Genomic DNA, 27,870 nt, shown 5'->3' with positions numbered 1-27,870 from the left:
CAGGCAACCGGGTCTCTGCTAAGCACTCGGTGGGGACAGGAAATTACTTGTCCTCTCTCCGATGTCCAGCTGTCCCTTTCTCAGGCCCCCTTATCACTGGTAAGAAGGTGTTTCGGTCAAGGGGGAGCCACAAGGAAGCTCGTTACGTGGGGCGTGGGGTGTGGCCCCTCAGGGTCCCATGAGGCCACGCCACCTTCGGGGGACACCACGGGAGGGGCAGGAGGTGCCATGCCCCCGAGGGTGACAGACGGAGCCAGGGGTGGGGCTCTGAGCTCCCCATAAAGGCGGGAGCTGCCCACAGTGGCCAGGACCCAAGATGCAGGTGAGCCGAGCAGCTGTGGCCTTGGGGCCCGTCATCCTGGCCATGGCCTTCCTGTGCCCTGTGGCCTCGACGGAAGACACCTGTCCAGGTGAGTGAGACTGCAGGCGAGTAGGACCCGACAGCCTCCGCTCACCGCCCCTCAAGGCGTGCCCTCGAGAATATTCTTCTCCAGACGGTCCCCCCCTCACTGTCTGCGGGGGGACCTGCCTCACAGCCCTGGGGGGGGGCGGCAGCATCCCATCCCAGTGCACAGGGAGTGCGGGGTGAGGAGGGTACCCCTGCAGGGCCCAGTTTTGCAGTACCACCAGCCCTGGGAGGCGGCCCAAGGACTCGCACCCAGCACTGTGGGACTTCCGAGGCTTCCAGCCTTGGGGACAGGCGGACCCTGCTGTGCCCCAGGGGTGGCAGAGGGAGGGACTCGTCATTCCCTCCCGACCTCCTTCCCTCACCCAGCAGGGCCTGCCGAGGGTCGGCCTCTCCACCCCTGGGGGGCTTTCCAATCAGGTGTGCCTTGACCGCCCCCCCAGGGGGAGGGCACAGTGCCCTGAAGCCAGGCACCGCCTCCCAGGGTCCCAGGTGTCCTGCGGTGACACACCTGGGCAAGGTGGGACTGGGAGAAAGAATTCCGCCCTGTGCATGGACAAGGGCCCGGAAAGAGCCCGGAGGGGGCACCCGGGGGCCCCTCCCCGGGAACAGCGCGCTCGGGGGGTTCACCGTCTTCTCGAATGTGCCTCGTCTCCGGACTTCAGCAGTGACCGACGGCTGGCTTTGATGAGCGAAACCTAGGCACAGGTGAACGTGCCGTCCGCACCGGTTCCGGCCGGCGAGGCGGGGGCAGACAGGCCACCCTCAGGGTGAGGGCCTGCGTCTCCCCGAGTCCCAGGCTGTCTCTTCTGAGATGGACTCGGTTTCGGGACCCACGCACTTCAACGCGAAGGAGCAGACGGACCTCCCTCTCCAGTTCCGCCGGGCTGGCCCTGCGTCCTGGGAACCCAGGGCGCTACGTGGACCCCTTCCAGCTCAGGCAGGAGGCTGAGGCCACCGGCCCAGAAATGGGGTGACGCAATCCCCTCACTTCCTAATAAGTGTTTGCTAGTTACTGAAAGAACCCGCCGTGCATGAAGCTCTGTCTAAAGGTCGGGAGCGGCGCTGACACTTGGGACGCTTCCAGGTCTAGCCCGCTCCTCCCCAGGGCCTGGTTCCCACGCCGCAGCCCAGGCCAGAGGCCCAGGGGCAGGGCGACGAGTCCGACAATGCCGCCCTGCACCACTGCCCTGCCCACCTGCACCCCAGGGTGGGAAGGGCCCTCAGCGGTCTGCTGGGGCCCGAGGTCGCCGTGCTGGCAGGTTCCCTCGGGGGTGGGGGGGGCACGCACTGACAGACAGGTGTGCTTGTCCGCAGAGGTGAAGCTGATAGGACTGCAGGGCTCCGACAAGCTCAGCATCCTCCGGGGCTGCCCGGGGCTGCCCGGGGCCGTGGGGCCCAAGGGAGAGGTGGGCGCCGATGGAGTGAGAGGTGAGTGCTCCGGGTGGGGGCAGGGTGGGGCACTGGGCTCCCACCCTCCCCTGGTTGGACCTCCAGTTGGTCCGAGGCCCCTCGGGTCTCGGGGGGACCTGCACAGCGCTGGTGTCCACCCAGGCCTGAAAGGAAGAGCCATCCCCTAAGAATGTCCTGAGCTCACGCCTGGGCCTATTTTCACGGAGTATCTGAGCCCGTGCCGACTCACCGGGCCCGGGGTGAGCACGTGAAAAGCAGCTGGGTGGTGGTGGGGGGGGGGCATCACCTTGGAGGCAGGACGCATGTGTCAAGCGTATCCAGGCTCAGGGGCCTCCGTGCAGGTGACCCGGGAGGCCAGGGGCCCCGACATCTCTCTGGAGATGGAGTACAGCCGGCTTGGAGGCCCAGCCCAGGGGATTGGACACAGTGCAGAGTGGACTCCTCCCGCGGGGGACCACGGCGTGGGGGAGTCACCGTGTCCTGTGGAGACCTGGCGACAGGGTCTCCGAGGACATGGAACTTGTCCCAGGCCCATGACTAGGTAGAGGAGCTCCGTGCAGGCTCCGTGCAGGCTGGGCCGGCTGCCAGCATCAAAGGCTGGAACCCAGGAGGTACCCCAAGGAACCTGAGTTCCAGGTGCCACCCTGCTCTGCACCACACAGCTGGCCGCGGGGTCACCACCAGCCACGGTCACCACTGGGCTGTCCCGGGCGGTGATGCTGAGGACCACTGGGGCTGAAGGGACGGGTCAGGACTGCACCCCGGGAAGATCCCCAGTGAGAAGTGTGGGGGTGCATTTTCCTCAGTGCCATGTGTTTGGAATTCACAGGAGAACGGGGTGTCCCAGGAACACCTGGGAAGGCGGGGCCAACGGGGCCAAAAGGTAACCACGTGACAGAGAGCAAAGACCCCTGGGCAGGCCCCAGGTCTGCCTGCAGGGAAATTAGAGAGAAAGGGGGGGGGGGCTGGGGGCGGGGAATGAATGAGCAAAGGGAGGGGCAGGCGGAGGGAGGCGGCCAGAGAGACAGAGGGACCCAGAGGGCTCCTGCCACATTTTCCATTTCTGAGGCGCCTGGGGTGGGGGGTGGGAGAAGGAACCCGTGCTGAGCCCTGGGCCCAGGGACTGGGTGCCAAGCCAGCTCCCCTCACCGGGCGGCCCCCGGGCCCCAGAGTGCCCTCCCCTGCAGGAGGTGCCCGCACGTTCCCGCCTTCCTGAGCCCACGGCAGAGCGATGAGTCCCACGGCCCTTCCACGCACCTGCTGGAAAGCAGAGCAGTTGGGTGGGTTCCGGAGCAGGCGGTCCGTGCCCCACCGACCCGGTGTCCTGGCATCAGGGTCCCGTTGTCCCGTCTTCTCCAGGAGACCGCGGGGAGACCGGGGCGCGCGGAGAGAAGGGTGAACGCGGACAGAAGGGTAAGTCCCTCCCACCGTCCGGGGGCTCCCGGGCAGGCTCTGTGCCCAGCGAGGTCTCCGCAGAGGCCTCCGCGACGCCCAGCACGGTCCCCTGGGGGAGGGTCTCCTGTCCCTGCCCCTCCAGGCAGCCGGAGGGGGGCTGGGGGGCGTCTGCACCACGTGGTGTGGTCGCAGTCGGGGAGGGCCCCGAGCCCAGCGAGGACCCACGTGGTGGGCAGGCTGCGCTGCTGCATGAACCTGGACGATGACCTGCTTGTTTTCTGATTGACGCTCATCCTAAACATATTTATAAAAAAATCTAAAACACCAATCCAGAAGAACCTGTGCACCCCGATGTCCACAGCAGCACAATTCACAATAGCCAAGTGCTGGAAGCAACCTAGATGCCCATCAGTGAGTGAGTGGACCCCAAAACTAGGGTACATTTACACAATGGAATTCTATGCAACTGAGAGAAAGAAAGGAGCTCCTTCCTACCCTTCCCAACAGCGTGGATGGAGCTGGAGAGCATTGTGCTGAGTGAAACAAGCCAGGCAGTGAGAGACAAATACCACATGATCTCACCTTTAATAGGAACCCAGTCAACAAAACAGAGAAACAAGCAAAATATAACCAAAGACACTGAAATAGGGGACAGACTGTCAGTGACCACAGGGGAGAGAAAAGGGAGTTTCAGGGGAGAATGGGAAGGGTTTACGGGAACAAACTTAAAGGACACATGGACAAAAACTAGGGGGAGGGTGGTAATGGGAGGGAAGTGGGGAGGGTGGGAGGGTGGGCTGCAATGGGAGTAAAAGGGAGAAAACTGTACTTGGACAAGGATTAAAATAAAATTTTAAAAAATCTGAAAAGGCAACAGATCTGCCCACAAGTACAAAGTGCAAGGCCGGGGCACAGAGCCACATGCCCGCCCCCGGCACTGTCCCCCCCACAGACTCTGGGGGAGACGGGGCTGAGCTCGGGTGGACCGGGACAGCCCCGGACGAGACGGCCGTACCGAGGTCCGGTCCCTACCTTGAGGGGCAGGGCTGACCGTCAGCCCCAGTCCACCTGGGACTCGGTGGCGCCGAGCTCACGCAGGCGTGGTGGCCTGACACCCCGGAGACAGCGTCTGAGACCCGCTTGCTAGGACAGGGGCTGCGTGTCCGGGAAGAGCTTTGTCTGTTTGGGGTCCGTGGAGCCACGAGGGCAGAGGAGGACGGGGACCTTGATTTGTAGGCGTGTGACATGCGTGTCCTCTCTCACAACCCACAGGAGAGTCCATACAAGCCCTGTCCTGTGCCACAGGTGACTGACCCGGCCCTCACCTGGTATCTGAGCTGGACCTGCTCCCGGCTGGGGGCGGGCGACCAGAAGGCAGCCTCGCAGGGGGGCGGGGCAGGACCCGGAGGGCCCACACTCACGTTCACTCCTTGGCCACTCGAGGGGCAGGCAGCTCGTGCTTAGAGAACCTGGTGTAGCCCAGGGAGTTTTCCTGGTGGTAGGGACCCCGTTCCCTGGAAGGTCCAGACCCTGGGGACCAAGATGGGGGCGCCTGGGGGTAGGGGTGCCCTTGGGTGCCAGGCTACATCAGTCCCAGGCCTTGGAGCCCTCCCCGCCCGTGCAGACACCCACCCCCCCTGTTTCTCCCCCCGCCTCCGTCCCCCAGCCCCACCCTGCCGGGGCCCTGCCCCAGCACCCACCTCCCAGTCCCCTCCCAGGACCTCGGAACTGCAAGGAGCTGCTCACCAGGGGGCACCTCCTCAGCGGCTGGCACACCATCTACCTGCCCGACTGCCAGCCCCTGGTCGTGCTCTGTGACATGCACACGGACGGCGGGGGCTGGACGGTGAGTGTCCTGCGTCAGGGCGGCTGCACAGGCCGGGGTGGGGGGCCGCTGTGTTGGGGGAACTCCCGCTCTCTAGCCTCCGTCCCACTGTCCAGCTCCCAGCTGTCTCGGCTGCTGCCGCCTATTCACCAAGGACGAGAGAGCCAGACAGTGGGGCGAGGCCCGGGAGAGGCCCCAGCTGCTCCAGCTGTGCAGCTTGGGGCGTGCTCCCCACCCTCTCTGAGCCTCCACTTCCTCCTGAGTCACCAGTGGGCACCGTGTGAGCGCCCCGGGTCTGTGCTGAGGCGCAGGTGGCCTCTTGGTGGCGGTGGGCGGCACCGACCAACTGCGGGCCGCCCCTGCCCTCCCGCCCCACAGGTGATCCAGCGCAGGAGTGACGGCTCCGTGGACTTCTTCCGGGACTGGGCCGCATACAAGCAGGGCTTCGGCAGCCAGCTGGGGGAGTTCTGGCTGGGCAACGACAACATTCACACCCTGACCGCCCAGGGTAGGCCCGGGGCCGGCCCTTCGAGGGTCTGGGGCCCCGAGACCCCCCTGCCCCTGCCCCTCAGGCCACCTGGAGCGGGGGACAGCCGCTCCCCCGACACACGTGCCTGCTGGGATCCGCTGGGGCCCACGTTGTCTTAGACGCTGAACGCCCACGTCAGAGCAGGTGGATTATCGGGGTTCAGCCCGACACCCAGCCCTGACCTCACCCCTGCTGCTGCATCAGGTCCCCTGAAGTCGGGGCTCAGGCTCGGGGAGGCTGCCCCCATCCCGTCCTGCCAGCCCCCAGGCGACCCACCTGCCCGGTCTGGGGCCAGGACAGCGCCTTGGCCCGCTGGCTTACCTGCTGGGGCCACCCTGTCGCTGGGCCCGCCCTCTGCTCCCTCCCTGCCGCCCCGCGGCCCTGTCCCAAGCCGGCGCTCCCACACAAAGGGTAGAGGAGAGAGTGATGTCACAGCCCGCTGCTGGCCGGACGGGGGTCGGCCCGAGCCGTGAGCCCGAGTAGGGCCCTGGGGGATGGACGAAGGACCTGTGGGAAGGGCGTTTCCATGCCCCTGACTAGCCCAGGACTTTCTCTGTGACCCTGAGGAGCTTCCCCTCGGATGCCGAGTGCCCAAATTCCCTAAAAGCGTAGCCAAGGCCCCAAGGCAGAGGGTCCCCGCTGCTGGCGCCTGACCGCCTCTGTCCACAGGAACCAGCGAGCTCCGCATCGACCTCGAGGACTTCCAGGGCGGCTACCAGTTTGCCAAGTACCGGTCGTTCCAGCTGGGGAGCGAGGAGGAGAAGTACAAGCTGCTGCTGGGTGCCTTCATCGAGGGCAGTGCCGGTGAGCGCCGGCCGGGCAGGGGCGCTCGGGGGTGGGGGGGGGGGGTGGGCCTGCTCACTCTAGAGGCCCCGGTCCTCCGGGCGATGAGGGGCGGTGGCTTGTCCTCACCGCGGTTCCTTCACCCACACGTTGGGACAACACGGCCCCCACCTGCTCATCCCCACGAGGACGACACAGGTGGGGAGCCCAGTGAGTGGGGGTGCCGTTCTCAGCCACCGTCGGGGTGGCGGTGGGAACGGACCAGGAGTCGGCCCATTCTGTGGTGGTCTCGGGCAGTGTGGCCCCTCCTTTAAAGTGGCAGGGTGTCCACCAGCCGGCGGGAGGTCGGGCTGGGGGGCTTGGAGGCCGCCGTGTCAGCAGAGCGGGGGGATCCCTGGGGCCACATCAGCGGCCCCCTTGGACTTTGTGGGGCTCGGCCCGGTGCCCAGGAGGCCCCTCCCACCCCAAGCTGTGTGTGACACCCCCGCCCTCCCCTCTCACAGGCGACTCCCTGACGCAGCACAACAACACGGCGTTCACCACCAAAGACCAGGACAACGACGAAAATACTTCGAACTGCGCCCAGCAGTACCAAGGAGCCTGGTGGTACAAGAACTGCCACGTGTCCAACCTGAACGGCCGCTACCTCGGGGGTGGGCACAGCAGCTTTGCGAACGGCATCAACTGGCACTCGGGAAAAGGGTACAATTACAGCTACAAGGTGTCGGAGATGAAGGTGCGGCCCGCCTAGGGCCAGGGGCCGCCCAGCGCGGCTTCCACCGGGTCCCACACCCGCACGAGGGAGGGGAGACGCATCCCTGGTCATTATCCACGCAGAAACGAAGAGCTTCGTCCCGTTCCCCGGCCCCCCTCGGGGACCCTCAGCCTCGCGCCTTCAACCAGCGCCCAGCCCTTCTCCCCCGCCTGCCTGCATCAGAGCGGCCGGTACAACCCCCCCGCCCCCCCGCCACCCCGCGGGCTCGCCCACAGCACCAGCCCTCAATAAAGGCATTGGCTCCCTGCACCGGCCCCGTCGTGCATTGCATCGGCCGGTCCCTGGTCATGGGTCCCTCTCTGCGTACCTATCCACGCCCCTCTGTGACGTGGCCTAAGGCCAGGTGGTCTCAGCAGGAGGTATCTGGTGGTCTAAGGCAACAGCACAGCAGGCCCCGTGGTACCTGCGTGCCAGTGAAGTTCAAGGACACACAGCCACCGTTGCTACACTGTGGCCTGCGGCTGCCTTCCAGCTGAGGGCAGAGCAGAGCTGCAGACACAAGGCTGATGTGGCCATCGGACTGGGGTCCCCACTAGCCTGGCGTCCAGTCCCCGGCCCAGCCTGCCAGCCATGCCCGCTCTTCCCGTGGACCCCCGCGCCCAGGCCCTGCTTCCCCGGGGGGCCATTGGGCAAACACAGTCACTCCACGAGAAAGGGTGGGCTGCGTGCAGCTGCCTGAGATGTCGGCTCACGGTGGTGGGCTTGATCTCCAACCTCGAGTCAGGGCAGGATTGGCCCTGCTGAGGCGGGCCTGGCGGTGGGTGGGATGCATAAAACCAGTCCTAGTCGGGCGTTGCTAGGGGAGGACCGCTGGGCGGGAGGAACAATTTACCGCATGCAAGCACCTTCTCCTACCTCCCCCACCCCGGGGCTTCGCCTGGTGCACCAGGTTCTCTGCCCGGTGGAGGGGACACGGGGCCCGGACACACGGAGCTTCCTTCCACCCTCCCAGCACCCCGGATCCCCGTCATCCCAGGGACAAGAGGCGGCCGAGGGCAGGTGGGTGGGTTTGCAGGCTTTTTCCATCATGGTCCCCACTGGGTTCCTTCTCACCTTTTACAGAGGACAGCTGTCAGGCAGGCAGGGAAACCCAACCACAGTCTCAGGGGAGTCCCTGCCACCCTGCCCTGTGACTGGGGAGACGAGAGAGCACGACCCAGCAACTGCGAGCAACGAATCCCAGGGAAGCTCCTGATTGGCTGGGCACTAACCAATCATGATGGAGGGAAATGGGGGTGGTGCTGCCGGGCCAGCACAGGGCACCTTGAGCAAGGCTCAAGCAGGCCGGTCGACAGGTCCCTTCTGCCTGGAACTGTCCCCACGTCAGCAAAGTTCCACGTCCCAGAAACCCTTCGGTCCTTTGCAAACCAGATGGTGGGTCACTGGACAACTCAAGGCTCCATCTAGAAACTTCCAAGTTGAGCGAGTCGGGTGGGGAAGTTAGAACCTGCGTCTCCAGCATTTCACCGGGTGGTTCCCCACGCGGCGCCGTGAGAAGAGCCGCTGCAGGAAGGAAGGACCAGAAGGAGGTGCCACAGGGTCAGAGGGCGGCCCGTGGTTTCTCCGCAGCGTGGGAACCCGCCCGAGTTCCCGGTGAACCAGGAACCGCCGCGGGGGAACCGGAGCCCCTGCCGGCCTGGCCTCTCAGGGGCGCCAGCTTCCTCGTTCCAGGGCAGCCGGCCCCGGGCAGCCCAGCTGACATTTGAGGCCACACATGCTTCGATATCGGCCACCGCAGTGTCCCCACTCCGACATCCTGCTAAGGGAAGTGGGGAGCCGTCACAACAGCCCACCCCCCACCCAGGGGAGGTGGTCCCGGGTCCAGGGCAGCCCCGATGCCGGGCGCCTCAGTTCCTCCCCCGCCGGACCGGGACCCCGCAGGCCCCGGCTCCCCTCGACCTGCACAGACAGCAACGGGAGGACGTCTCGGCCGCCCTGGTCCCCGGGAGCTTGCTCATGGCAGGAGTGGCCCCGGGGGTCAGCTGGGTACGCTTCGGACACGAGGGGCTGCGGAACCAAGGCCCCCCCAATCCCACCGACCGCACCATCCACAGGCAGGTGTCGACCCCGCAGCAGAAGGAACACCCACAATGACGCGGCGGCATGAGCTCTCCGCCCCCCGAGTGCCGGCTGGGGCGGCACCGATACCCTCACCGTTTCCTCGTCCTGGAAAGCTGGGGGGTGAGGGGGGGTCTTCTTTCTTCCTTGTTCATTCGAGGGGCCTGAGACAAGGGAAGGGCTCCGACTGCAGCTTTGCAGGAGGAAGACCCTGCCTTCTCCAGGTCGAGGCGCTGTCCCCCCACCCAGCACCCAGCACCCAGCACCTTCCACCCTCACCGGGCGCTCTCCTGGGAGGCTCAGATTTCAAATTCGTCTTGCTTCCTCCAGCGAGATCTCTCTCGTGTGGCTGGGCTGAGGGGATGCCAGAGGTCACTTGATCAAAATAATTTGCATTCCCTCTCAAAGATCGCTGAGCTTCACCATCCTGGGAGGGCTCCCCCTCCTTTGGAAGGCACATCGCCACTAAATGGGGGGAGACGATGGGGGATGCCCCCCCCCAGGCCGATGGCCCCTCCCCTTCAGCTGGGACAGCAGGGCCTGCAGGGGGTGTTCGGGGGTCTGGGACGCCGCCCGGCCTCATCCTGCAGTGTGAGCTGGGGGTGTTGCTGGTGGTCCCGGCGGGGTTGGTCCTGGGGGGCCCTCCCCGTGGTCTCCCCGGTCTCTCTAGGGTGGGCCACTGTGGGTGGGGACCTGGGCCGCACTGAGCTACCCCGGGTTGACAGGGACGGATGCCGTCGGAGCTCGCACCGGACGGGGACCAGCTGAGGCCCCGCCCATCACTTCAGTGCCTCCCCGCCCCGCCCACGGCGGCCAGTCCGGTCCTGGAGCCTCTTCAGCTGCCACGGGTCCACCTGCCCCGGGGAGGCCCCCGGCCCTCCGGAGAGGGGGCGGAGCAAACTCACAGGGTCGCCCCGGGTAGTCAAGTCCCCGCCCAGCCGGGGAGCAGACGTCCTGGGGCGGTTCGTCTCGGGGGTGGGAAGGTACTGCTCATTGTCAAAGCTCCTCCTGGCTGACGGTTAATCATCTCTGCCCCCTGCACCCACCAAGCCGGAAGTGCCGGCCCAGGGAAACTGAGTCAGGCGTGCCTCCCGGCCCCGGCCCCCAGTGCAGACCAGCAGCAGCCAAGTGAGACCCTCCTGGTCGCCTTCGGCGTGCAGCCTCATGGGGCCAGACCGCCGCAGCCATGGACAGGTGGGCTGGGCATGAAAGGAAGTTCTCCTTTCCTCCGTCCCCCCATCCCCGCGTGCCCGCTGGCCGCTCGCACCCTCGGACGCTGACCGCCTCGCTGAGCAGGAGAAGCCCAGACCGCTGGGCCCCAGCCCCGCCCTTCCCGGGGGTGGGCAGAGGGCGGGTGACCCACGCGGCAGGTCCTGCTCAGCGTCCACACGGGGCGGCCGGGTGAGGCTGTAACTAATATTGTCCCCCGGCACGAGACGGGATTCTTACTACCCGTCCCCCCAGTTCTGGGACCCGGCGACAGAGCAAACGTTTCCTTTGCTCCCCCCGCCCACCAGCTGACACGGAGGGCGGGGCGCACACCCTGCACTTGCCGCCAGGGGGACCTGTGTGGGTGGCCAGGAGGGAAGTTGGGTGCCGGGGGAGGCACCCCGGGGTGGGGGTGGGGGTGCGGGGAGCCCGGTCTGAGGCAGGCCTCTCTCTGCCGGCCCCTGGGGGTCGTGTCCCAAACACGAAGAGCTCACCCTCCCTCCGTGCCCGGAGGTGGGGTCAGTCAGGCTGGGGCGGGGAGGGGCTTTCTGGGTGGGCCTCTCTCCTCCCGCACTGCGCCCCGCCGCAGCCGGCCGCGGGCGGACCTGGACACCCCCCGCCCCCCCGCCGGCCCACCCCGGGTCCCGGGGTGCTGCAGGAGGCTCTCCGGGTGGGCGCAGCGCCGGCCCCAGGCCCCTGCCAGGGAAACAGAGGCCGTGGGCAGGCCTAAGGTCTCATCTGGACCTCAAAGAACAAGGAGGTCCTCCTGCACCAGGGGGAAACTGAGGCACAGGGTGAGACAGGGACTGACCCAGGCCCCCTGGCGGGCGGAGTCTGGCGCTCCTCACTTCCGCCGGGGTCCCCTCCCTCCACTCCCTCGACGGCTGAGGAGCCGGCCACCAGCGGGTCCAGCACCAGCACAGCCCGGTCCCCAGGTGCCCACAGCCCCCCACTCGGCCCCTGGTCCAGGGACCCTCCTCCAGGCCCGCAGCGGCAGGGCCCTCCCCTGCAGAAGTCCGACGCGGTCCCGACGGCCCTTCACTCTGAGGCCCCGCCTCCATGGTGGTGCTAAGACGTCCCGACCAACGACCAACGGAGGGACAGGTGGGAACACCGCCCGGACTTCCCCTGGGCGGTGGGTTCGAGCCCGCCAGCACCAGCGGGGGGCGGGGCGTTGTCCTGGGGTGGGCGGGGCCTGTTGCCGGGCTAAGGCTCCGCGGCCCCTCCCACAGGCAGGGCCCTGGCCCGGGGGCGGGGGCGGCGCCCTGCAGGGCAGCCCGGTCCTCTGAACTGCACGGGGAGGGGGGGCCCTCGCCCGTCTCGTTCAGTGGCGGGTCCGGCCGGCCGCGGACAGTGTCACCACCCTGCTGGGGACCGCCGCGCAGCACAGACGCCTTCTCTGTTGTCCTTGGCCCGGGGACGGGGCCTCGCTGCGCGGGGCCCAGGCTGGCTCGCGGCTTTGATCAGGGAGCAGCGCCGCCAGGGATGGACTTAAAGAGCTGGTTACAGGGGCCGGCCTGGCGCGGTGGCTGGAGCCAGCCGCACGGTCCGCGGGAGCCCGCCGCTCCTGAGCCCGCCGCGGAGCCTGAGGTCAGCCGGGCAGCCGGCAGGTCGGGAGGGAGGGCCGGACAGCAGGAGCTGCTGGGGCCGAGGCTTCGCCCCACAGCCCGTAGTTCCCACTCGGGCCATCCTGCCGGTGCTGCCTGGCCTCTCGTCGGGGGCACGCCCAGCCCAGGAGGGGGAGACCCTGGGACGGAGCCCGGCGGGTGACGCAGCTGCAGCCCACGCGACACGCCAGCGGACAGGTGACAGCGGGCCTGAACTGCCACCCCACCCGTGCCGGTCCCGGGCATCAGCAGTCACCCCACGGCCTCCTGCCTCCCAGCCGCCCACACAGCCCCCCTGGGAGGCCCGACTGACCCAGGGCCCGGTGCTGGAAGGCCGGTTCCGGTCAACGACTCGGCCTGGCAGGTCGCCGACAGAACCCCGCCACAGCCCGCCCCGGGCAGCCCGGCAGCGCTGTCAGGCCCGTTTAAACCAGCTCGGAGCCCCAGGAAATGCAGAGTCCCGGTGTGGGCCCCACGTGGGGCCCTGTCCTTTTCACCAGGGGACACCCTCGCCCTCCGTCCTCCCTCCCAGAGCAGTCCCAGGGCCCCTGGATCCCGGGTGGGCCTGAGGGCTGCGCTCCGGCCAATGGAAGGTGGACGCCACGCCCAGGATCGGGGGTGTGGGCTGGGAGTGATGAGGCTCCTGCCAGCCCCCGTCCTTCCAGAGATCGCGTGAGCGCCCCAACTTCTCTGTCCACACAGCCCCCCAGAGCCTGCGAAACCCGCTCCTCTAGACCCCCAGAGACCCTCACACGCCAGCACTGGCAGCAGGGGGCTTGGGGACAGACCAGCTGTGTGGCCAGCGTGGGGGAAACTGAGGCAGGTGTACCAAGGGACACCGGGGGGGTTACCCAGGCGGCCAGACCCTGGGGAGGGCCTGTGTTCCCCCCACCCAGCCAGGCCTGTGCCGGGCTCAGAGCCTCCTCCTTGGGTGGAAGTAAGAGGTGAAGGGGCGGGAAGAGGCCCTGACCCTCCCGGGGACCCTGTTCCTGGGCCTGGCCCCGAGGGGGAATAGCTCTCCAGCCTGCCGGGGGCCTTGAGAGCCGAGGAAGGGAAGGGCCTGCCCACACGGGGCCACGGAGGAGCCACGGGCTCTCCCCCTCCTTCCCCTGGCAAGGCGGGGTGGAGGCCGCCACGCTGCAGGATGAGGACTCCGGCCCACGGAGCCGGCTTTAATCAGTAATTGGGCCTTTTGTGCAGAGCACGCTGAGCAGGCAAGGGCACGGCGACCTTCCTCCCGCGAGGCCCGGTGACACGGCCCGGTTCGCCCGCCAGCCCGCCCCAGGCTGCCGTCACAGCTGCCTGACGGACCGGACACTGACCAGCGTCTCCGCTCCCGGGCGCGGCCCCCGACGGGGGTCCTGCTGACCTCTGCTGCCCGCCTGCTTCCCGCCCGCGTCACCCTGCACCGCGGACCCATCCACGTCCGGGAGGTGGACACCGAGGCAGCCTCCCCGGAGCCAGCGCCCAGCCGATGCCGTGACGAGCTGCCTGGAAAGTGCTCGGAGCCTCAGAACAACCTCCCTGACCCTGACCCTGACCCTGACCCTCCCTGGCATGCAGGGAGCCAGGGAGAGAGCCGCCAGCAGCGCCCACCCCCCCTCCAAAAAACCAGGGCTGGGCTGCCCTGTCCTGTCTAGCGCCTCCCCCACCCCGTGTCATCCAGCTATAGAACTTTCCATCTGGCCCACCCTCAGGGCCCACTGCCCCAGCCTCCTGGTCTCCTCCGTGGGCAGGTGAGGCCTCGGGTGGCTGCGGCCAGGGTCACCCAGAAGAGGCTGGTGGCCGAGCTGAGTCACAGCGCTTGCCAACAAAGACAGGAGAGAGATTTTCCAAGAGGATGTCTTTGTGGCTTTTAAAACAGTGATGTTCAGCCCTGGCTGGCGTAGCTCAGTGGATTGAGCGCGGGCTGTGAACCAAAGTGTCGCAGGTTCGATTCCCAGTCAGGGCACATGCCTGGGCTGCAGGCCACGACCCCCAGCAACCGCACATGAATGTTTCTCTCTCTCTCTCTCCCCCTCCCTTCCCTCTCTAAAAATAAATAAATAAAATCTTTTTAAAAAGACATGATTTATAGCAAAGATACACTATATTCAGTGTTTAAAAAAATTAAAAGAAAAAAACAACCAATGTTTGTAACACCCAGAACCCAGTCCAGGCTAGCAGCCGTGAACGTCCCAGGGACGCCGCCCTCGCTGCCACCACAGCCCCACACAGCCCCACGCAGCGGCTCGCCACTCAGCCCCAGGGGTGGGGCGGTGCCCAGCTCCGGGGCCCCTCCTGCAGGCTGCCCGGGCCTCTGGACCTGCCTCCTTCCCTCTGCCCCCGGCACCTGCCCGTGGACACGCAGTTCCTGGGTGGCCTGCCCGGCCCGGCGGCAGGCCCCAAGGACAGGCCTGGACCTTTGTCTTTTGTGTGCACCTCGCAGGGGGCTCCACCCGTTGGGGGGGCCCTGCTAGCTCCCCCCCCTTTACAGGGAGGGGCCTGCCGCCTGGGCCGGCTCCCGGATGAGGTGCAGCTCAACGGCGTCGGGGCCTGTTGTGTGAGCCGAGTGAGTGCCAGGGATGGGGGTGCGCCCGCCGTGCCCAGCACATGCGTGCTCTTCGCAGTCCGTGACGGCGCAGCTCCCGCGTGGGGTGTTCTCGCAGGCACAGGAGAACACAGAGAACTGCACAGCACACACCCAGTCTCACATGCTTGCACACACATCCTGTGGTCTCACACACAGGCAGTGCACACACCCAGTGTCACATGCTTGCACACACATCCTGTGGTCTCACACACAGGCACTGCGCACACCCAGTCTCACATGCTTGCACACACACCCCACAGCCTCACCCACGTGCGCTCCACACACCCACAGCCCCAGACGCGTGCACCACGCTCTCCCCCTGACTCACCCTGGGGCACACCCCTGCCCGCGGTGCCTGAAATGGACCGAGGAGCGTTCGGCACGAGGCCCTCGTGCTGAGAACTGCACTCCACGTGGGGCGCCACTGGCCGCGCGGCGCCGGGTGCTGGCGGCGGAAGGGAGCACGCCGCTGTGTCAGGTGCGGGAATGAAACTGCTGAAATGTTTTGTCACCGGGCACTGCCCCGTGCCGGGCACCCAGCGGGTGCTCAGCAAACACCCCCTCTTGATCGTGAGGCCGGCACGTGAGGACGCCGGGCACCGTGCCTTGGCCCCAGGGATGCTGTCGGAGTGCCCGAGGGGAAGGAACCCTGAAATTCAGGAGCAGGGACACCCCCGAGTGCAAGGCAGCCAAGGACAGGCCTGTCCTTTTGGGTCACTGTCCCCTAGTCGGCCCTTCACCTGCTCCGTGAGCGGTCTTTCGGCTCCAGGGGACCCTCCCGAGGGCCGGAGGGCATGTCTGATTCCCCCTCCCGCCCGTTAGAGATGACCTCGGGACCTGGACTCCATCTCCAGGGGCCGGGGCAGGGGTGGCCAGCGGGCAGGTGTGGGCGGCGAGGCAGAGGGAGGGAGGGGACAGAGGGCGGCCCGAGCGCCCCAGGGAGCTGGGCTCCGACCCTGCCCCCCGAGTCCAGGCTGTGAGGCCCCGCTGCGTCCCTCCTTCTCCGTCCCCCGCCCCCTGTGTCCACATCTGTAACCTGCGGTGCCCCCAGGGACACCTGAGCTGGGCTGGGCCCAGTCCTGGTCCACCGTCCCCCCCCCCCCGCCCCCGGCGTGTCCTCCCCCAAGTCTTGTTCTGCTCGGGGCTCAGAGAAGACTCCTCGGCCTGTCCCGTCTTTTTAAACGAATTCAAATGCAGCCCGTTCGGTTGATTGAAACGTTAACTTCAAAAGTCCGGCGATCCCTTCCCTAAGCTTTTCAGTCTGACGTGTAAACCTCAATCCACACAAAACAGGCAGACTCTAATCACCTCCTTCCAGAGGCCTGTGAATAATTCTTGTTCCGTTCGCTGACACAGTCCGTGCAGCAGCTACAAGCACGTTAACTGCACTGACGAAACGAGCAGATTGAGACCGGTGTCGCAGCGTCCCAGGTGCGTCCCTGTCTGAGACGATCCTGCGTGTGAGCGGGTTTCTAGAAACTGCGGAACGCAGGCCTGGGATGAACTCAGGGGTCCCCCAAACGATCCACACAGCGGGACCCGCACAGAAGTCACCCCCTTGTTCCGAGACTCATGCCCACATGCCCCCTGGGTCACCCGGCGACCGCTCTCAGGGGCCCCTGAAGCAGTGTCAACCCTCGAAACACCAGACCCGACCCCCCCCACCCACGGGTGCAGGCGCACCTGCCTGCCGCCTCAGGGGCGAGTCCCCAGGAGACGGGGGCCAGTGGGAGGAAAGGGGCTCTATTCCCCCACCGGCAGCCTGAGAGACGGGGGGGCGGGGGCTCTCGTCCCCTAAGACCATCTTAACCACAGGAGCGAGGGCGGGCAGTCGTGAGGAGGAAGGAAAAAACACAGCAAAGGTCCGGGAAGGAGGGCGTTGGCACAGTCCGTTCAAATAACCCGTTGGGGGCGAGCAAACATCTCAAAGCCGGAATGTCTGAAGGTCAGAGTTGGCCTCTTTTGAAGTTACTGCCCATAAGGCTTGAGCAAACAGGCGGTGAGGTAGCAGGTCACCGCGGACGGGACCAACGTGAAAGAGAGTTCGGGGTGGGGTGGGCTTCGGATCCCTTCAGGCTAAAGCTGTCACCTTGCAAATTCCAGGCTCCGGACCCGTCCTCCCCCCACCCCCATGGTGGGAACCGTGGGAGAAGACAGACAGACTGCCACCGACCGTCTTCCTGGCCCTGCGAGGCCCTCGCCCCCTCCCTGTGAGGAGGGTGTCATCCCTGGGACCCCCCAAGCTTGTCCCGTGGACACACGAGCCAGGTGTGTCAATAAGTCTTTGCTTTCTTTGCCAGTGTCAGGCAACCGGGTCTCTGCTAAGCACTCGGTGGGGAGAGGAAATGACTTGTCCTCTCTCCGATGTCCAGCTGTCCCTTTCTCAGGCCCCCTTATCACTGGTAAGAAGGTGTTTCGGTCAAGGGGGAGCCACAAGGAAGCTCGTTACGTGGGGCGTGGGGTGTGGCCCCTCAGGGTCCCATGAGGCCACGCCACCTTCGGGGGACACCACGGGAGGGGCAGGAGGTGCCATGCCCCCGAGGGTGACAGATGGAGCCAGGGGCGGGGCTCCGAGCTGCCCATAAAGGCGGGAGCTGCCCACAGTGGCCAGGACCCAAGATGCAGGCGAGCCAAGCAGCCGTGGCCTTGGGGCCCGTCATCCTGGCCATGGCCTTCCTGTGCCCTGCGGCCTCGACGGAAGACACCTGTCCAGGTGAGTGAGACTGCAGGCGAGTAGGACCCGACGGCCTCCGCTCACCGCCCCTCACGGCGTGCCCTCGAGAATATACTTCTCCAGACGGCCCCCCCACTCTGTCTGCGGGGGGACCTGCCTCACAGCCCTGGGGGGGGCGGCAGCATCCCATCCAGGTGCACAGGAGTGCGGGGTGAGGAGGGTACCCCTGCAGGGCCCAGTTTTGCAGTATCACCAGCCCTGGGAAGGGGCCCAAGGACTCGCGCCCAGCACTGTGGGACTTCCGAGGCTTCCAGCCTTGGGGGACAGGTGGACCCCGCTGTGCCCCAGAGGTGGCAGAGGGAGGGACTCGTCATTCCCTCCCAACGGGCTCCCGACCTCCTTCCCTCACCCAGCAGGGCCCGCCATGGGTTGGCCTCTCCACCCCTGGTGGGCTTTCCAATCAGGTGTCCCTTGACCTCCCCCCCCAGGGGGAGGGCACAGTGCCCTGAAGCCAGGCACCGCCTCCCAGGGTCCCAGGTGTCCTGCGGTGACACACCTGAGCAAGGTGGGACTGGGAGAAAGAATTCTGCCCTGTGCACGGACAAGGGCCCGGAGGGAGCCTGGAGGGGGCACACGGGGGCCCCTCCCCGGGAACAGCCCGCTCGGGGGGGTTCACCATCTTCTCGAATGTGCCTGGTCTCCGGACTTCAGCAGTGACCGACGGCTGGCTTTGATGAGCGAAACCTAAGCACAGGTGAACGTGCCGTCCGCACCGGTTCCGGCCGGCGAGGCGGGGGCAGACAGGCCAGCGCGAGGGAGCAGACGGACCTCCCTCTCCAGTTCCGCCGGGCTGGCCCTGCGTCCTGGGAACCCAGGGCGCTACGTGGACCCCTTCCAGCTCAGGCAGGCCCAGGCCACCGGCCCAGAAATGGGGTGACGCAATCCCCTCACTTCCTAATAAGTGTTTGCTAGTTACTGAAAGAACCCGCCGTGCATGAAGCTCTGTCTAAAGGTCGGGAGCCGCGCTGACACTTGGGACGCTTCCAGGTCTAGCCCGCTCCTCCCCAGGGCCTGGTTCCCACGCCGCAGCCCAGGCCAGAGGCCCAGGGGCAGGGCGACGAGTCCGACAATGCCGCCCTGCACCACCACCCCGCCAGCCTGCACCCCAGGGTGGGAGGGGCCCTCGGCAGAGGCAGGTAGCAGCAGCTGCAGCGGTCTGCTGGGGCCTGAGGTCACCATGGTGGCAGGTTCCCTCGGGGGTGGGGGGGGCACGCACTGACAGACAGGTGTGCTTGTCCGCAGAGGTGAAGCTGATAGGACTGCAGGGCTCCGACAAGCTCAGCATCCTCCGGGGCTGCCCGGGGCTGCCCGGGGCCGTGGGGCCCAAGGGAGAGGTGGGCGCCGATGGAGTGAGAGGTGAGTGCTCCGGGTGGGGGCGGGGCGGGGCACTGGGCTCCCATCCTCCCCTGGTTGGACCTCCAGTTGGTCCGAGGCCCCTGGGGTCTCGGGGGACCTGCACAGCGCTGGTGTCCACCCAGGCCTGAAAGGAAGAGCCATCCCCTAAGAATGTCCTGAGCTCACGCCTGGGCCTATTTTCACGGAGTATCTGAGCCGGTGCCGACTCACCGGGCCCAGGGTGAGCACGTGAAAAGCAGCTGGGCGGTGGGGGGGGGGCATCACCTTGGAGGCAGGACGCATGTGTCAAGGGCGTCCAGGCTCAGGGGCCTCCGTGCAGGTGACCCGGGAGGCCAGGGGCCCCGACATCTCTCTGGAGACGGAGTAGAGCCCGCACGGAGGCCCAGTCCAGCGGCTTGGACGCAGTGCAGAGTGGACTCCTCCCGCGGGGGACCACGGCGTGGGGGACTCACCGTGTCCTGTGGAGACCTGGTGACAGGGTCTCCGAGGACATGGAACTTGTCCCAGGCCCATGACTAGGTAGAGGAGCTCCGTGCAGGCTCCGTGCAGGCTGGGCCGGCTGCCAGCGTCAAAGGCTGGAACCCAGGAGGTACCCCAAGGAACCTGAGTTCCAGGTGCCACCCTGCTCTGCACCACACAGCTGGCCGCGGGGTCACCACCAGCCACGGTCACCACTGGGCTGTCCCGGGCGGTGATGCTGAGGACCACTGGGGCTGAAGGGACGGGTCAGGACTGCACCCCGGGAAGATCCCCAGTGAGAAGTGTGGGGGTGCATTTTCCTCAGTGCCGTGTGTTTGGAATTCGCAGGAGAACGGGGTGTCCCAGGAACACCTGGGAAGGCGGGGCCAACGGGGCCAAAAGGTAACCACGTGACAGACAGCAAAGACCCCTGGGCGGGCCCCGGGTCTGCCTGCAGGGAAAGGAGAGAGAAACACCTGGGGGGTGGGGGGGGGATTGAATGAGCAAAGGAAGGGGCAGGCGGAGGGAGGCGGCCAGAGAGACAGAGGGACCCAGAGGGCTCCTGCCGCATTTTCCATTTCTGAGGCGCCTGTGGTAGGGGGTGGGGGGTGGGAGAAGGGACCCGGGCTGAGCCCTGGGCCCAGGGACTGGGTGCCAAGCCAGCTCCCCTCACCGGGCGGCCCCCGGGCCCCAGAGCGCCCTCCCCTGCGGGAGATGCCCGCACATTCCCGCCTTCCTGAGCCCACGGCAGAGTGATGAGTCCCACGGCCCTTCCACGCACCCGCTGGAAAGCAGAGCAGTGGGGTGGTTTCCGGAGCAGGCGGTCCGTGCCCCGCCGACCCGGTGTCCTGGCATCAGGGTCCCGTTGTCCTGTCTTCTCCAGGAGACCGCGGGGAGACCGGGGCGCGAGGAGAGAAGGGTGAACGCGGAGAGAAGGGTGAGCCCCTCCCACCGTCCGGGGGCTCCCGGGCAGGCTCTGTGCTGGCCAGGTCTCCGCAGAGGCCTCGGCGACGCCCAGCGCGGTCCCCTGGGGGAGGGTCTCCTGTCCCTGCCCCTCCAGGCAGCCGGACGGGGGCTGGGGGGCGTCTGCACCACGTGGTGTGGTCGCAGTCGGGGAGGGCCCCGAGCCCAGCGAGGACCCACGTGGTGGGCAGGCTGCCCTGTTGCGTGAACCTGGACGATGACCTGCTTGTTTTCTGATTGACGCCCATCCTAAACATATTTATAAAAAATCTAAAACACCAATTCAGAAGAACCTGTGCACCCCGATGTCCACAGCAGCACAATTCACAACAGCCAAGTGCTGGAAGCAACCTAGATGCCCATCAGTCAATGAGTGGACCCCAAAACTATGGTGCATTCACACAATGGAATTCTATGCAGCAGAGAGAAAGCAGGAGCTCCTTCCTACCCTTCCCAACAGCGTGGATGGAGCTGGAGAGCATTGTGCTCAGGGAAACAAGCCAGGCAGTGAGGGACAAATACCACGTGATCTCACCTTTAACAGGAACCTAAACAACAAAACAGAGAAACAAGCCAAATATAACCAAAGGCACTGAAATAGGGGACAGACTGTCAGTGACCAGAGGGGAGAGGGGAGGGAATTTCAGGGGAGAATGGGAAGGGTTCACAGGAACAAGTATGAAGGACACATGGACAAAAACTAGGGGGGGAGTGGTAATGGGAGAGAGGTAGGGAAGGAGGGGAGGGTGGGCTGGATTGGGAGTAAAAGGGAGAAAACTGTACTTGGACAAGGATTAAAATAAAATTTTAAAAAATCTGAAAAGGCAACAGATCTGCCCACAAGTACAAAGTGCAAGGCCGGGGCACAGAGCCACATGCCCGCCCCCGGCACTGTCCCCCCCACAGACTCTGGGGGAGACGGGGCTGAGCTCGGGTGGACCGGGACAGCCCCGGACGAGACGGCCGTACTGAGGTGCGGTCCCTCCCTTGAGGGGCAGGGCTGACCGTCGGCCCCAGTCCACCTGGGACTCGGTGGCGCCGAGCGCACGCAGGCGTGGTGGCCTGACACCCCGGAGACAGCGTCTGAGACCCGCTCGCTAGGAGAGGGGCTGGGGGTCCGGGAAGAGCTTTGTCTGTTTGGGGTCCGTGGAGCCACGAGGGCAGAGGAGGACGGGGACCTTGATTTCTAGACGTGTGACATGCGTGTCCTCTCTCACAACCCACAGGAGAGTCCATACAAGCCCTGTCCTGTGCCACAGGTGACTGACCCGGCCCTCACCTGGTATCTGAGCTGGACCTGCTCCCGGCTGGGGGCGGGCGACCAGAAGGCAGCCTCGCAGGCGGGCGGGCAGGACCCGGAGGGCCCACACTCACGTTCACTCCTTGGCCACTCGAGGGGCAGGCAGCTCGTGCTCAGAGAACCTGGTGTAGCCCAGGGAGTTTTCCTGGTGGTAGGGACCCCGTTCCCTAGAAGGCCCAGACCCTGGGGACCAAGATGGGCGCGCCTGGGGGTAGGGGTGCCCTTGGGTGCCAGGCTACATCAGTCCCAGGCCTTGGAGCCCTCCCTGCCCATGCAGACGCCCACCCCCCCTGTTTCTCCCCCCGCCTCCGTCCCCCAGCCCCACCCTGCCGGGGCCCTGCCCCAGCACCCACCTCCCGGTCCCCTCCCAGGACCTCGGAACTGCAAGGAGCTGCTCACCAGGGGGCACCTCCTCAGCGGCTGGCACACCATCTACCTGCCCGACTGCCGGCCCCTGGTCGTGCTCTGTGACATGCACACGGACGGCGGGGGCTGGACGGTGAGTGTCCCGGGTCAAGGCGGCTGCACAGGCCGGAGTGGGGGGCCGCTGTGTTGGGGGAACTCCCGCTCTCTAGCCTCCGTCCCACTGTCCAGCTCCCAGCTGTCTCGGCTGCTGCCGCCTATTCACCAAGGACAGAGAGAGCCAGACAGTGGGGCGAGGCCCGGGAGAGGCCCCGGCCGCTCCAGCTGTGCAGCTTGGGGCGTGCCCCCCACCCTCTCTGAGCCTCCACTTCCTCCTGAGTCACCAGTGGGCACCGTGTGAGCGCCCGGGGTCTGTGCTGAGGCGCAGGTGGCCTCTTGGTGGCGTGGGCGGCACCGACCAACTGCGGGGCCGCCCCTGCCCTCCCGCCCCACAGGTGATCCAGCGCAGGATCGACGGCTCCGTGGACTTCTTCCGGGACTGGGCCGCGTACAAGCAGGGCTTCGGCAGCCAGCTGGGGGAGTTCTGGCTGGGCAACGACAACATTCACGCCCTGACCGCCCAGGGTAGGCCCGGGGCCGGCCCTTCGAGGTCTGGGGCCCCGAGACCCCCCTGCCCCTGACCTTGGCCCGGGGCCACCCTGGAGCGGGAGACAGCCGCTCCCCCGACACACGTGCCTGCTGGGACCCGCTGGGGCCCACGTTGTCTTAGACGCTGAACGCCCACATCAGAGCAGGTGGATTATCGGGGTTCAGCCCGACACCCAGCCCTGACCTCACCCCTGCTGCTGCATCACGTCCCCTGAAGTCGGGGCTCAGGCTCGGGGAGGCTGCCCCCATCCCGTCCTGCCGGCCCCCAGGCGACCCACCTGGCTGGTCTCGGGCCAGGACAGCGTTTGGCCCGCTGGCTTACCTGCCGGGGCTACCCTGTAGCTGGGCCCGCCCTCTGCTCCCTCCCTGCCGCCCTGTGGCCCTGTCCCAAGCCGGCGCTCCCACACAAAGGGTAGAGCATTGAGCGACGTCACAGCCCGCTGCTGGACGGACCATGCCATGAGCCCGGGTAGGGCCCTGGGGGATGGACGAAGGACCCGTGGGAAGGGCGTTTCCGTGCCCCTGACTAGCCCAGGAATTTCTCTGTGACCCTGAGGAGCTTCCCCTCGGATGCCGAGTGCCCAAATTCCCTAAAAGCGTAGCCAAGCCCCCGAAGCAGAGGGTCCCCGCTGCTGGCGCCTGACCGCCTCTGTCCACAGGAACCAGCGAGCTCCGCATCGACCTCGAGGACTTCCAGGGCGGCTACCATTTTGCCAAGTACCGGTCGTTCAAGCTGGGGAGCGAGGAGGAGAAGTACAAGCTGCTGCTGGGTGCCTTCATCGAGGGCAGTGCCGGTGAGCGCCGGCCGGGCAGGGGCACTCAGGGGCGGGGGCGGGGGGGGCCTGCTCACTCTAGAGGCCCCGGTCCTCCGGGCGATGAGGGGCGGTGGCTTGTCCTCACCGCGGTTCCTTCACCCACACGTTGGGACAACACGGCCCCCACCTGCTCGTCCCCACGAGGACGACACAGGTGGGGAGCCCAGTGAGTGGGGGTGCCGTTCTCAGCCACCGTCGGGGTGGCGGTGGGAACGGACCAGGAGTCGGCCCATTCTGTGGTGGTCCCGGGCAGTGTGGCCCCTCCTTTAAAGTGGCAGGGTGTCCGCTAGCCGCCGGGACATCGGGCTGGGGGGCTTGGAGGCCGCCGTGTCAGCAGAGCGGGGGGATCCCTGGGGCCACATCAGCGGCCCCCTTGGACTTTGTGGGGCTCGGCCCAGTGCCCAGGACCCCCCCCCCCACCCCGCGCTGTGTGTGAACGGCCGCCCTCCCCTCTGTGCAGGCAACTCCCTGACGCAGCACAACAACACGGCGTTCACCACCAAAGACCAGGACAACGACGACTGTTCTTCGAACTGCGCCCAGCAGTACCAAGGAGCCTGGTGGTACAGGAACTCCCACTGGTCCAACCTGAACGGCCGCTACCTCAGCAGCGGCATCTACTGGTACTCGGGAAAACGGTCCTACAAGGTGTCGGAGATGAAGGTGCGGCCCGCCTAGGGTGTGCGGCTTCCACCGGGTCCCACACCCGCACGAGGGAGGGGAGACGCATCCCTGGTCATTATCCATGCAGAAACGAAGAGCTTCATCCCGTTCCCCGGCCCCCCTCGGGGACCCTCAGCCTCGCACCTTCAACCAGCGCCCAGCCCTTCTCCCCCGCCTGCCTGCATCAGAGCGGCCCGTACAACCCCCGCCCCCCCCCCCGCCACCCCGTGGGCTCGCCCACAGCACCAGTCCTCAATAAAGGCGTTGGCTCCCTGCACCGGCCCCGTCGTGCATTGCATCAGCTGGTCCCTGGTCGTGGGCCCCTCTCTGCGTACCTATCCACGCCCCTCTGTGATGTGGCCTAAGGCCAGGTGGTCTCAGCAGGAGGTATCTGGTGGTCTAAGGCATCAGCACAGCAGGGCCCGAGGTACCTGCGTGCCAGTGAAGTTCAAGGACACACAGCCACCGTTGCCCCGCTGTGGCCTGCGGCTGCCTTCCAGCTGAGGGCAGAGCAGAGCTGCAGACACAAGGCTGATGTGGCCGCTGGACTGGGGTCCCCACTAGCCTGGCGTCCAGTCCCCGTCCCAGCCTGCCAGCCACGCCGGCTCTTCCCATGTACCCACACGCCCAGGCCCTGCTTCCCCGGGGGGCCATTGGGCAAACACAGTCACTCCACGAGAAAGGGTGGGCTGCGTGCAGCTGCCTGAGATGTCGGCTCACGGTGGTGGGCTTGATCTCCGACCTCGATCAGGGCAGGATTGGCCCTGCTGAGGCGGGCCCGGCGGTGGGGGGGATGCACAAAACCAGTCCTAGTCGGGCGTTGCTAGGGGAGGACCGCTGGGCGGGAGGAACAATTTACCGCATGCAAGCACCTTCTCCTACCTCCCCCACCCCGGGGCTTCGCCTGGTGCACCAGGTTCTCTGCCCGGTGGAGGGGACACGGGGCCCGGACACACGGAGCTTCCTTCCACCCTCCCAGCACCCCGGATCCCCGTCATCCCAGGGACAAGAGGCGGCCGAGGGCAGGTGGGCGGGTTTGCAGCCTCTTTCAAGCACGGTCCCCACTGGGGTTCCTTCTCACCTTTTACAGAGGACAGCTGTCAGGCAGGCAGGGGAACCCAACCACAGTCTCAGGGGAGTCCCTGCCATCCTGCCCTGTGACTGGGGAGACGAGAGAGCACGACCCAGCAACTGCGAGCGAAGAATCCCAGGGAAGCTCCTGATTGGCTGGGCACTAGCCAATCATCATGATGGAGGGAAATGGGGGTGGTGCTGCCGGGCCAGCACAGGGCACCTTGAGCAAGGCTCAAGCAGGCCGGTCGACAGGTCCCTTCTGCCTGGAACTGTCCCCACGTCAGCAAAGTTCCTCGTCCCAGAAACCCTTCGGTCCTTTGCAAACCAGATGGTGGGCCACTGGACAACTCAAGGCTCCATCTAGAAACTTCCAAGTTGAGCGAGTCGGGTGGGGAAGTTAGAACCTGCGTCTCCAGCATTTCACCGGGTGGTTCCCCACGCGGCGCCGTGAGCAGAGCCGCTGCAGGAAGGAAGGACCAGAAGGAGGTGCCACAGGGTCAGAGGGCGGCCCGTGGTTTCTCCGCAGCGTGGGAACCCGCCCGAGTTCCCGGTGAACCAGGAGCCGCCGCGGGGGAACCGGAGCCCCTGCCGGCCTGGCCTCTCAGGGGCGCCAGCTTCCTCGTTCCAGGGCGGCCGGCCCCGGGCAGCCCAGCTGACATTTGAGGCCACACATGCTTTGATATCGGCCACCGCAGTGTCCCCACTCGGACTAACTCCTAAGGGAAGTGGGGGAGCCGTCACAACAGCCCACCCCGCCCCCCCGCCTGGGGAGGTGGTCCCAGGTCCAGGGCAGCCCGGACGCCGGGCACCTCAGTTCCTCCCCCGCCGGACCGGGACCCCGCGGGCCCCGGCTCCCCTCGACCTGCACAGACAGCAAGGGGAGGACGTCTCGGCCGCCCTGGTCCCCGGGAGCTTGCTCATGGCAGGAGTGGCCCCGGGGGTCAGCTGGGCACGCTTCGGACACGAGGGGCTGCGGAACCGAGGCCCCCCCCATCCCGCCGACTGCACCATCCACAGGCAGGTGTCGACCCCGCAGCGGAAGGAACACCCACAATGACGCGGCGGCAGGAGCTCCCCCACCCTGAGTGCCAGCTGGGGCGGCACCGATACCCTCACCATCTCCTCGTCCTTGAAAGCTGGGGGGTGAGGGGGGGTCTTCTTTCTGCCTTGTTCATTCGAGGGGCCTGAGACAAGGGAAGGGCTCCGACTGCAGCTTTGCAGTAGGAAGACCCTGCCTTCTCCAGGTCGAGATGCTGTCCCCCCACCCAGGACCCAGCACCCAGCACCCAGCACCCTCACCGGGCGCTCTCCTGGGAGGCTCAGATTTCAAATTCGTCTTGCTTCCTCCAGCGAGATCTCTCTGGTGTGGCTGGGCTGAGGGGATGCCGGAGGTCACTTGATCAAAATAATTTGCATTCCCTCTCACAGATCACTGAGCTTCACCATCCTGGGAGGGCTCCCCTCCTTTGGAAGGCGCATCGCCACTAAATGGGGGGGAGATGATGGGGGACGCCCCCCCTCCTGGCCCCAGGCGGATGCCCCTCCCCTTCAGCTGGGACAGCAGGGCCTGCAGGGGGTGTTCGGGGGTCTGGGACGCCGCCCGGCTTCATCCTGCAGTGTGAGCTGGGGGTGTTGCTGGTGGTCTGGGGGGGGGGGGTGGTCCCGGAGGGACCTCCCCGTGGTCTCCCCGGTCTCTCTAGGGCGGGCCACTGTGGGTGGGGACCTGGGCCACACTGAACTACCCGGGGTTGACAGGGACGGATGCCGTCGGAGCTCGCACCTGACGGGGACCAGCTGAGGCCCCGCCCATCACTTCAGCGCCTCCCTGCCCCGCCCACGGCGGCCAGTCCGGCCCTCGAGCCTCTTCAGCTGCCATGGGTCCACCTGCCCCGGGGAGGCCCCCGGCCCTCCGGAGAGGGGGCGGAGCAAACTCACGGGGTCGCCCCTGGGTAGTCAAGTCCCCGCCCAGCCGGGGAGCGGACGTCCTGGGGCGGTTCGTCTCGTGAGTGGGAAGGTACTACTCATTGTCAAAGCTCCTCCTGGCTGATGGTTAATCATCTCTGCCCCCTCCCCCCACCAAGCCGGAAGTGCCGGCCCAGGGAAACTGAGTCAGGCATGCCTCCCGGCCCCGGCCCCCAGTGCAGACCAGCAGCAGCCAAGTGAGACCCTCGGGGTCGCCTCCAGCCCGCAGCCTCATGGGGCGGGACCGCCGCAGCCATGGACAGGTGGGCTGGGCATGAAAGGAAGTTCTCCTTTCCTCCGTCCCCCCGCCCCCGTGTGCCCGCTGGCCGCTCGCACCCTCGGACGCTGACCGCCTCGCTGAGCAGGAGAAGCCCAGCCCGCTGGGCCCCAGCCCCGCCCTTCCTGGGGGGGGACAGACCACGGGCGACCCACGCGGCAGGTCCTGCTCAGCGTCCACACGGGGCGGCAGGGTGAGGCTGTAACTAATATTGTCCCCCCGCACGAGACGGGATTCTTACTACCCGTCCCCCCAGTTCTGGGACCGGGCGACAGAGCAAACGTTTCCTTTGCTCCCCCCGCCCACCAGCTGACACGGAGGGCGGGGCGCACACCCTGCACTTGCCGCCGGGGGACCAGTGTGGGTGGCCAGGAGGGAAGTTGGGTGCCAGGGGAGGCACCCCGGGGTGGGGGTGCGGGGAGCCCGGTCTGAGGCAGGCCTCTCTCTGCCGGCCCCTGGGGGTCGTCTCCCAAACACGAAGAACTCACCCTCCCTCCGCGACCGGAGGTAGGGTCAGTCAGGCTGGGGCGGGGAGGGGCTTTCTGGGTGGGCCTCTCTCCTCCCGCACTGCGCCCCACCACAGCCGGCCGCGGGCGGACCTGGACACCCCCCGCCCCCCCGCCGGCCCACCCCGGGTCCCGGGGTGCTGCACGAGGCTCTCCGGGTGGGCGCAGCGCCGGCCCC

General features: G+C 66.7%; 2 protein-coding genes across 4 annotated transcripts; both read left to right on the top strand.

Moving 5' to 3' along the window:
• The first annotated feature begins 265 nt into the window (after positions 1–265).
• Positions 266–7,307, top strand: LOC114509085 (ficolin-2-like). Of its 2 annotated transcripts, none has more exons than XM_028527144.2 (9): positions 266–410; positions 1,724–1,837; positions 2,649–2,702; positions 3,179–3,214; positions 4,487–4,519; positions 4,933–5,060; positions 5,418–5,547; positions 6,238–6,372; positions 6,855–7,307. In XM_028527144.2, the coding sequence occupies exons 1-9, from the start codon at positions 317–319 to the stop codon at positions 7,100–7,102; spliced, it is 972 nt and encodes a 323-aa protein (XP_028382945.1). In that variant the 5' UTR covers positions 266–316; the 3' UTR covers positions 7,103–7,307. The 2 variants fall into 2 exon arrangements, with proteins under 2 accessions (XP_028382945.1, XP_035878337.1); XM_036022444.1 differs by having other exon boundaries at positions 3,179–3,232.
• A 9,833-nt stretch (positions 7,308–17,140) lies between these two features.
• Positions 17,141–23,888, top strand: LOC114509210 (ficolin-1-like). 2 transcript variants are annotated; one of them, XM_028527409.2, is made up of 9 exons: positions 17,141–17,285; positions 18,549–18,662; positions 19,470–19,523; positions 20,005–20,040; positions 21,311–21,343; positions 21,756–21,883; positions 22,242–22,371; positions 23,055–23,189; positions 23,671–23,888. In XM_028527409.2, exons 1-9 carry the CDS (start codon positions 17,192–17,194, stop codon positions 23,886–23,888), a joined length of 942 nt encoding a protein of 313 aa, XP_028383210.1. In that variant the 5' UTR covers positions 17,141–17,191. The 2 variants fall into 2 exon arrangements, with proteins under 2 accessions (XP_028383210.1, XP_035878334.1); XM_036022441.1 differs by having other exon boundaries at positions 20,005–20,058.
• Positions 23,889–27,870: the final 3,982 nt, after the last annotated feature.

Source organism: Phyllostomus discolor, chromosome 3 (assembly GCF_004126475.2).
Source record: "Phyllostomus discolor isolate MPI-MPIP mPhyDis1 chromosome 3, mPhyDis1.pri.v3, whole genome shotgun sequence".
Taxonomy (NCBI): domain Eukaryota; kingdom Metazoa; phylum Chordata; class Mammalia; order Chiroptera; family Phyllostomidae; genus Phyllostomus; species Phyllostomus discolor.
Note: the sequence above shows the minus strand (reverse complement) of the source record. Positions and strands in the feature narration are given on the sequence as shown.

Coding starts and splice junctions, on each gene's coding strand:
- LOC114509085 (XM_036022444.1), top strand. CDS start 317: ATGCAGGTGAGCCGAGCAGCTGTGGCCTTGGGGCCCGTCATCCTGGCC. Junction 2,703..3,178: donor GGGGCCAACGGGGCCAAAAG/GTAACCACGTGA, acceptor CGTCTTCTCCAG/GAGACCGCGGGGAGACCGGG. Junction 6,373..6,854: donor CTTCATCGAGGGCAGTGCCG/GTGAGCGCCGGC, acceptor CCCCTCTCACAG/GCGACTCCCTGACGCAGCAC.
- LOC114509210 (XM_036022441.1), top strand. CDS start 17,192: ATGCAGGCGAGCCAAGCAGCCGTGGCCTTGGGGCCCGTCATCCTGGCC. Junction 17,286..18,548: donor GACGGAAGACACCTGTCCAG/GTGAGTGAGACT, acceptor GCTTGTCCGCAG/AGGTGAAGCTGATAGGACTG. Junction 21,884..22,241: donor CGGACGGCGGGGGCTGGACG/GTGAGTGTCCCG, acceptor CCCGCCCCACAG/GTGATCCAGCGCAGGATCGA.